Source organism: Xyrauchen texanus, chromosome 36 (genome assembly GCF_025860055.1).
Source record: "Xyrauchen texanus isolate HMW12.3.18 chromosome 36, RBS_HiC_50CHRs, whole genome shotgun sequence".
Taxonomy (NCBI): Eukaryota; Metazoa; Chordata; class Actinopteri; order Cypriniformes; family Catostomidae; genus Xyrauchen; species Xyrauchen texanus.
In genome coordinates this window covers 346,061-356,060 of record NC_068311.1, presented here as the reverse complement: position 1 = coordinate 356,060, position 10,000 = coordinate 346,061, and the positions used below count along the sequence as shown (strand labels likewise).

The window sequence follows — 10,000 nt, the reverse complement described above, 5'->3', positions numbered from 1 at the left end:
ATGGTCTATGGTGAAAGATATTAGACTTCTTTGCACATTTTTCGCCATCCGTTGCGGAGCTATTCGATTTTGCATATTATTTTGTAAACGTTCATTTGTGTAGTTCATATGACCACTTTACAATATTTCAATAACATAATTTATTTTGTAGCCTGTGCTGAAGTTAATTGTGCTGCTAATTATAAGTGAAATGTTAATGCCGAGTTTCGGTCTGAGCGTTGTTCCCGTTTCATTTGTTGTTCTTCTATGTTTTAATAAATGTGTGTTATTCATATTCACCTTGTTTCTTTCATTTGATTTGACATTATGGATTTATGGCCAAGGAAATTTTTCTTTAAAAGTATTAACCCGACAAAAGTTATTTGACGTTCGCTGGTCGGGGTTTATCTTAAACTGCCGCTTCAGTGTATACAAGAGCTATGTGACAATGAGCAAGAGTTTCTGAGACACTACAACTACTAATAATTCATTAATAAAGGCTTAAAATAAAATATTTTAATCTAAATGTACAGTGTAAGACATGTAAAAAACAGACAACAAGCTAACAATGTCAAGATCAATATTTGTGTAGCCTGCCTGACACGGTATTTTCACAGACTAACACGTCACGTCTCTGGCATATACTACAGGAGAAGCCAAAGTACAACGTCCACGCATGTGTACACGGGGTCACACGAGGTTAAATCCAGCGTTTGTGGGATTATGGGATGGTAAAGCGTCCAGTTGATGAAGACTTCAGAATCTCACTTGACGTAGTAGATCATCTGAGTATTTCTCACGTACTGTTCATGAATATTATGTATGTGGACATACTAGCCATTAGCATACTGTTTTTAGCATACTATGTATGGATATATGTGACCGCAGCCAGTGATGATTATTGCAGTTCTGTTTGGTGATGGATATTGATGCAGAAATGAAATGCATATATAAATACATCATATTATTGATCAGTTATTGAAAGCTCTATATGTGTCTGTTTCTCCCTGTAGTTTTTTCACTTCTCGTCTCAAGTGTACCCGCCAGTGGAGGATCATTTCAAGGGACGTGTGAAGTGGGTCGGCAGGCCATCAAAAGGCGAAGCGTCAATCGAGCTTCTGAGCGCATCACTCACTGATAACGGCACATACACCTGCGCTGTACGCAACCCACCTGATATCCAAGGCCGTCCCGCTCACACCATCCTCACCGTAACGCCAAAGAGTGAGACGATAAACATTATGATCTCAATCTCAAGAACACGTCCTGCTCTTATTGGATAGATAAATACAAATTCTTGACTGTAATGTGAAAAAATCAAATTCTCGTGTGCGTGTGTCTGTGTGTGTGCGTCTGTGTGCGCGTGCGTCTGTGTGCGCGTGTGTAATGTGTGCGCGTGTGTGTGCGTGCGTCTGTGTGCGCGTGCGTCTGTGTGCGCGTGCGTCTGTGTGCGCGTGTGTAATGTGTGCGTGTGTAATGTGTGTGTGTGTCTGCGTGTGTGTCTGCGTGTCTGTGTGTGTCTGTGTGCGTGTGTGTCTGCGTGTGTGCGTGTGTGTCTGCGTGTGTGCGTGTAATGTGTGTGTGTGTGTGTGTCAGGGCCGTCGGTGGCGTTCACTGATGTGGCCGTGTTGCTGGCGTTCGTTCTGGTTCCGTCAGCGCTCGTCTCGCTGCTGCTGTTGGGCAGAACCGTCTGTCCGTGTTGGTCTGAATCAGAGAGGCGAGCAGCGACTCATCACTCGCCCATCGAGGTGATCGCTAGGTAAGAACAAACACTCGAATCAAACGAACACGGCAGACATTACATTCATCCCTTGAGTGATTGTGTTTCCATTCACAGTGATGAGAATCTCTACAAACAGCCGCTGCAGAAAGAGACTCAGTGCTGCTGTTACTTTAAGGTAAACTTCCTGTCACTAATGTAGATAAAGTAATGGAGACGGGGGGCAGCTGTAATAAATGATGAGGATTTATTTATTTATTTTGTCAATGCTAATAAAGGCAAGATAAAAAAATGCATCAAAGTTGTACTTAGAAATGTTTTGTAGTTTTAAAATGTATATAAAATCATGAGCGTTCACATCAAAATGAAGACTCCAGTGTTATCAATAACCTGCCATGAGAACTGTTGGATTAGCCACGCCCCCTCTTTTCAAAACCCCGCCTTCCAAAGATACCAAATGAGCTTTATTGAGAGCAACAGGAGCAGGAGTGGTTGTTAACAACAGCAGCTGAAACAGCGCCCTCTACTGGCAACTGTTATGAACAACATGGCATAAAATGGCATTAAGCCTCAATAATTCACTGCAGCTACAATATTATGAGAACGCACACTATGATTGACAGTCAGAGACCGCACACACATTTTAGTTTGTTGTTTACAGAGTTTAGTGATGTCACAGACACCGGTGAGATATCTCACAACACTTATTACATTAATAACTTTAATTTTTGCAAAGCGTTTCATGAAATAATCACTAACAGCATCTTTAATTATATTCTACACGCTGCAGTTTCAGTGTCAAAATAAAAGCTCCATGTGGAGTAAATATGAAATATATCACTTTTAATAAAACATTGTTTTGAGGATTAGATTATGATAATTCAGTATTATAATAATTACTTTATTATTGAGCTACGATTAAAATATGATTCATCCGAATTAAAAACAAATTCACTTTTGTGCCATTTCAGAGCATATACATAATTATATAGAATATCGTCAATAGGCTGATGCGAATGATGAATTGATATAATTGCATCAATAACAGAAAACTTTTGCATTAATATAAAAAAAAAATTAAATGCTGCTGCATCCAGGCCACTAGGTGTCAGTGGAAGTCCAAGACGATTTGCATACAAAATTACTGACTGCACCTTTGAATTTAAATATTGAAATAATGCCCAATTCCCAAAGTCCTCATGGTGGCGTAGTGACTCGCCTCAATCCGGGTGGCGGAGGATGAATCTCAGTTGCGTCTGAGACCGTCAATCCGCGCATCTGACCACGTGACTTGTTGAGTGTGTTACCGTGGAGACCTAGCGCGTGTGGAGGCTTCACGCTATTCTTCGCGGCATCCACGCACAACTCACCACACGCCCGACCGAGAGCGAACCACATTATTACCACGAGGAGGTTACCCCATGTGACTCTACCCTCCCTAGCAACCAGCCCAATTTGGTTGCTAAGGAGACCTTATGCATTAATTGACATATTACAATATTTGGTTTCATGATTTTGTCATTTCTATTGACTAAACTTAAATATAATTTATAGAGTAAATTAGACAAATTACCAAAACTATAAATGACAATAAGTGAAATGGAGTAAAATCAACAGATATGACACGACAAAACATTTACTACATTTAAAGGACGTTGTTTGTCACACGTGTAACACATTGAACGTGTGAAATGATACATTAGTTGCAACACACTATAATAAATCCATTATTAAACATGGTCTCAGTTCTCTTGTATCATTTAAAGTTCATCTGCCCTGATCTGCAGGATTGATTGTGACTGTGTGTTTATTTCAGGACTCTGAGGACAGCTACATACTATACGGCAAACCACACGCACACGAGTCACTGTGTTAGACACACCTCTGTGTGTGTGTGTGAGAGTGTGTGTGTGTGTGTGTGTGTGTGTGTGTCATCTGCTGATCATCTTGTGTAATGAAACGTATTTATGACTGTGTTACTGTAATCGATGAATAAATTCCCCTTTTGAGAAGCGAGCAGAGATCTGAAGAACTGATGTCAGATCAGTGAATCACACAGCGAGTCACATGATCAACCACTGGACCGTTTGCACATTTACACACACATAAAGATGCTTTTGGATGTATAGAGTATATGTTATTATATATGAGAGATGACACATTGTGATCTGAAGCGCATGACACTCTTATAGAAACACTTTAGCATTTCCTGCTGTCAATGTTCATTTGTATCATTATAAATATCAGTTTGATTAGAGAGAAACAGTGTCTCATAAATCTTCATGCTGTAAACAGACTTGTGTTAAATGCACATCTCTATAGTGCTGATGAAATATCTCAAGAGAATTTAAAGTTTTATTTTTGTACTCTGGAGTTTGTGGCCAAACAGGGTGTTTTTGGTTTTCACTGTTTAGATGTTCAGGTCACATGTATTAGAATATTAACAGCATTAACTGAACATAAATAAACCTTTAAATAAAACATGTGCATCTGATTCTTTCTTATAACACTGTAGAATCATTTACATATTTATGTCTCACTTTAAAGTACGGACATTTTTTCAAACAAATGACGAAGTGTTCGTGTGTTTGGATAAATGTACAGCGGGTTTGAGGGAAAGACGCTTGTAATTTTGCATCTGAAACTGAACTTTTGATCCGATTTTAGGAGTGAATGCACTTAACTGCATAGAGAGCTATAGGATGCTCCCTTGCTCCCTATTTAGTGCATGACTTAACCTCCAGTGTGCTGTCTGTCTGCACTGGTCTCAGAACAGTTATAGAGAGCTATAGGATGCTCCCTTGCTCCCTATTTAGTGCATGACTTAACCTCCAGTGTGCTGTCTGTCTGCACTGGTCTCAGAACAGTTATAGAGAGCTATAGGATGCTCCCTTGCTCCCTATTTAGTGCATGACTTAACCTCCAGTGTGCTGTCTGTCTGCACTGGTCTCAGAACAGTTATAGAGAGCTATAGGATGCTCCCTTGCTCCCTATTTAGTGCATGACTTAACCTCCAGTGTGCTGTCTGTCTGCACTGGTCTCAGAACAGTTATAGAGAGCTATAGGATGCTCCCTTGCTCCCTATTTAGTGCATGACTTAACCTCCAGTGTGCTGTCTGTCTGCACTGGTCTCAGAACAGTTATAGGAGAGATATAGGATGCTCCCTTGCTCTCTATTTAGTGCATGATTAACCTCCAGTGTGCTGTCTGTCTGCACTGGTCTCAGAACAGTTATAGAGAGATATAGGATGCTCCCTTGCTCCCTATTTAGTACATGACTTAACCTCCAGTGTGCTGTCTGTCTGCACTGGTCTCAGAACAGTTATAGGAGAGATATAGGATGCTCCCTTGCTCTCTATTTAGTGCATGACTTAACCTCCAGTGTGCTGTCTGTCTGCACTGGTCTCAGAACAGTTATAGAGAGCTATAGGATGCTCCCTTGCTCCCTATTTAGTGCAAGACTTAACCTCCAGTGTGCTGCCTGTCTGCACTGGTCTCAGAACAGTTATAGAGAGCTATAGGATGCTCCCTTGCTCCCTATTTAGTGCAAGACTTAACCTCCAATGTGCTGTCTGTCTGCACTGGTCTCAGAACAGTTATAGAGAGATATAGGATGCTCCCTTGCTCCCTATTTAGTACATGACTTAACCTCCAGTGTGCTGTCTGTCTGCACTGGTCTCAGAACAGTTATAGAGAGATATAGGATGCTCCCTTGCTCCCTATTTAGTGCATGACTTAACCTCCAGTGTGCTGTCTGTCTGCACTGGTCTCAGAACAGTTATAGAGAGATATAGGATGCTCCCTTGCTCCCTATTTAGTGCATGACTTAACCTCCAGTGTGCTGTCTGTCTGCACTGGTCTCAGAACAGTTATAGAGAGCTATAGGATGCTCCCTTGCTCCCTATTTAGTGCATGACTTAACCTCCAATGTGCTGTCTGTCTGCACTGGTCTCAGAACAGTTATAGAGAGATATAGGATGCTCCCTTGCTCCCTATTTAGTACATGACTTAACCTCCAGTGTGCTGTCTGTCTGCACTGGTCTCAGAACAGTTATAGAGAGATATAGGATGCTCCCTTGCTCCCTATTTAGTGCATGACTTAACCTCCAGTGTGCTGTCTGTCTGCACTGGTCTCAGAACAGTTATAGGAGAGCTATAGGATGCTCCCTTGCTCCCTATTTAGTGCATGACTTAACCTCCAGTGTGCTGTCTGTCTGCACTGGTCTCAGAACAGTTATAGAGAGCTATAGGATGCTCCCTTGCTCCCTATTTAGTGCATGACTTAACCTCCAGTGTGCTGTCTGTCTGCACTGGTCTCAGAACAGTTATAGAGAGCTATAGGATGCTCCCTTGCTCCTTATTTAGTGCACGACTTAACCTCCAGTGTGCTGTCTGTCTGCACTGGTCTCAGAACAGTTATAGGATGCTCCCTTGCTCTCTATTTAGTGCATGACTTAACCTCCAGTGTGCTGTCTCTGCACTGGTCTCAGAACAGTTTTATGTTCATCATAACTCCATATAAAGCCTCTGAAAGACACATTTATCAGTTTTTAACTCATTTATTCTCAATGTGATAATGACAGTAATTATAGAAATGCATTTATTCATGTTAATCAATAGAACTGTATTATAGTGAGAACAACATAAAATATAATCAAATATATATTCAAATGACCCACAGATGAGTTTAATAGTTGATTCAAATAACAAACATGTTTTTTCTACTTTTGAGGAAATGTAGTTCCAGTGTGCACATATGTGGACATCATGTTTATCAGCGTGTTGACACGTGAAAAATGAACAGATTATTTAAAGCGGCGTATCAAATGAAACTAGAGACTCTCCTCTTTACAACCAAACAGGATTCACTGAAGAAACTTCAAGAGATTTCTTATCAGAGACACTTTTGTTGGCGCTGCACCTGTAGAAGCGCTTCACAGTAATGGACGTCATGTTGTCGTGTCACATGACTCGTGCGGCAGAAGTTTAACCCTTAAATGACCGTCTAGAGTCTCGTGAACAGCATTCAGTCACTTTATATTCATTTAAATTATACGTTATGTTTAGCAAAGTCAAAATACAATGTCCACACATGTGTACACGGGGGCCGTGCGAGGTAGAGTTTTTTTCTTTTTTTTTTTTTGCATTTTTTGACAATGATCTTTCAGCCCAGTTTATTAGTCATACTTTTCTAATGCTTTAGTCTCATCATCCAGTGTTTGTGTGTTAGTCATCCGCTGTCGCTCTGACCTGTTGCCATGGAGACAGAGCATCAGCAGAGATATGGGGATTCAACAGTGTCCATGGGGTCTTGTGAACACACACATTAGCAGAGAGAGATGGATGGAGTTTCACTGTCAGCTGGAGTCAGAGGATGCCGTTTCAGTGTGGTTGCCTTGGTAACAGTTGCCATCCTGATGGGGGTGGAGGTGCAGTCCTTTTAGGGTGCCTGCACAGCACACACAAGTCCCGAATCAGCAGAATACAAATGCCAAACATCTCTGAGGAATGAAATTGTCACGGGCTCCACACATCACACTTGAAGCAGAAACATCATCAGACACATCAACACACCTGACTGCACATACAACACTTCTCATGAAGCTTATCGTTACATGTGTAACACCTCTTAGATGTTTATACAAGCTGGACACACATGAATATTCATGAGAACACACATATGCTGGGATGAGACCAACTGTGATCAGGTGAATATAAACTTCCTTGTATATATACGTTATACTAATCATTTGTAAGCATTTTGTGTTACTGTTTATATTCTCTATGAATGAATGTCAAACAAAAGTTTGGGAGGAGCATGTTCATTTAATCCATCCAATCACAACGCTAGAATAAGCATATGTAAATCACTGCTTACCTCAATCCTGCGACAATTCTTCCCTCGTCCAACTCCACCTAATGCATTTATTATCAAATTATTTCTCCGTTTAAAGGAATATTCCGGGCTCAATATAATCAAAAAGCATTTGTGGCATAATGCCGACTATCATTAAAAGTATGTTCAATTTGTCCCTCGGTTATTTAAAAAAGTAAGGCACTTCCAATGGAAGTGAATGGAGCCAATCCTTACATCATCAAATATTACGTTAACAGTATAGCCACAAGATGTAAACATATTATATTTCAACATGATTTTCGTATGCTAAAATCGCTTCCCTTATTAGAGTAAAGTTATAAACGGTGTGGTCATCAGGCACAAGGCAACGCCTTCTAGCCAATAGGATCATTGACTTCAATATGTAATAAAAATAGGAAGGAAAGACAACTTTAATAACCACTAATGGTTAGAAAATACAACTACGAAACCGTGCAGTGAGCACCTAACCGGGGGATGTATCCGCGACCCAGAAGAGAAACATTCTGATGAAATGCGCTGTGCTCCAGTTCATATGTCTGCGATGGCACGCGCATCAGGACCGGAGCGTCAAGCGCCGTCTGCCAATAGTTTGGCGTGATTTTAAAGGGCTTCTGAGAGGAGTCCCCATAGCGTCAGCTACTGATGCAGTGTTGAAGTGACCTACTTAAAGGGAACTGGCATTTTATCACACTAAAATCATGTTAACATGTATAATGTTTATGTCTTGTGGCTATGCTAAAGTGTGGATTTTAATGTTCACTTCCATTGTTAGTGTCTTACTGTAACCACCATTTTTAAATAAACAATGGACATGTCGATATTATTTTCTGTAGTAATCAACATTGATTGAGCTTAATTTGGATTCAGTTGCGTGTGTGCGTGTGTGTGTATCTGGAGCTGAAGCCCTCCATTATGGAAGCAATCATAAGGTGCGTACCAAACCGCACAATTCGGCACTATTTTAAATCATTTTGAAATGTAAGTAGTGCGAGTAGTATGTATGCACTGAAAATGCAACAAAAAAAAGTGTAATACGAGTACACAGATGATGCACTTTTTAAACAGTCAAAAAGTAGAGTAGCATGTTTGACACTTCGTGCACTCAACACACGCGGCTTACCATACATAGCGGAAGGGGCGGAGTTATCAGCAGCGATGTGATCTAGCAAAACAATTGTAAAAAATGGACAATACGATATATAAATGTAATGGATTGTATTGTTTGTAAGCGACACAAGATGCGATTGGGATAAGTGGACACACTTTCTTTTAGTTGCCTTCATGGACGTGCCACATGCCCAGGGCTGGACTGGTAATCTGGCATACCGGGCAATCAGGGGAGGAATGGCCATCGGGAGAACCGATGAGTGGACGCGTTATGCAGAATGGACAACATAATGGTGCCGTGATATGCAGGCAAACTCCCAACACCACCCCTTTGGGCCAGTTGCCATCCTTTTCCCAGCCCAGCCCTGCACAGGCCTCCACCTGATCTCCACCCTTGGACCTCCTCAATGATCCAAGCAGGGCCGCTGATAAGGGGGGACAACAGGACCTTTTGTCCCGGGCTTGAGCCAGGCCCAAACTGGAGTGTGGGGCCACAGAAAGAGTTTTCCATATTGTAGAGCGCATCTAAATGCTTTCAGCGGGAGACACGGATATAAACATGGAGACAGCGAGCAACCACGAAAGCCGCCCGGGTAGAAGATGTTGATGGGATAACTGTCCACAAACCATGTATGTACTGGGAGGAGTAATTCTTTTCCATTGTTTGTTGTTCAGGTAAGGCCATTGTCCAGAATGTCCTCCTGATGAAAGTGAGAGGCTGAAGCCCAACAGAAAGCCCAAGAGATCCGGTGCGGCAGCGAGACTTCAAAGATATCAGGTCAGAAGGTTTTTGCTGAGACACTGAGACACTGTGGTGAAGATGAAGAGCCCCACCCGCACCTGGAAAAAGGAAAAGTAAGTTAGGTCAATCACATTCACCAGTTGAAGGTATGGAAGGAGAGAGACTCTATCAAAAAAAGACATCCCTTTTGGTCCACCAGGTGTTTGAAGAAGGTAAATGGTCTGCACTTATATAGCGCCTTTTTGAACCTTAGAGGTTACCAAAGCACTTTACACTGTGTGCCAATCACCCCTTCACACACACACACACTCATACACCAATGGTGAAATTGAACATGCTAGGTGCTAGCCTGCCATTGGGGGCAACTTGGGGTTCAGTGTCTTGCCCAAGGATACTTCGGCATGTGGAGTCCTATGGGCTGGGATCGAACCGCCAACCCTGCGATTGCAGCTGTTCAGACGCATTCAAAGGGATGAGCGTTTACACGGCGAGCCCAATGTGGTCACATGCCACTGACCCACTATTTGGACCATTTTCGACCACCTGTCTGAACGTGGTTAAAGTGGACAATTCT

The 10,000-nt window shown here is 41.8% G+C and overlaps 1 protein-coding gene across 1 annotated transcript in view; it reads left to right on the top strand.

Moving 5' to 3' along the window:
• Positions 1 to 4,194, top strand: part of mpzl3 (myelin protein zero-like 3) — a 17,665-nt gene extending 13,471 nt beyond the window's left edge. Inside the window, exons 3-6 of the mRNA XM_052107805.1 lie at positions 993 to 1,203; positions 1,576 to 1,738; positions 1,817 to 1,877; positions 3,516 to 4,194. Coding sequence (XP_051963765.1) covers positions 993 to 1,203; positions 1,576 to 1,738; positions 1,817 to 1,877; positions 3,516 to 3,575 — 495 coding nt within the window. The 3' untranslated portion in view covers positions 3,576 to 4,194. The remainder of the gene's footprint in view (positions 1 to 992; positions 1,204 to 1,575; positions 1,739 to 1,816; positions 1,878 to 3,515) is intronic.
• Positions 4,195 to 10,000: the final 5,806 nt, after the last annotated feature.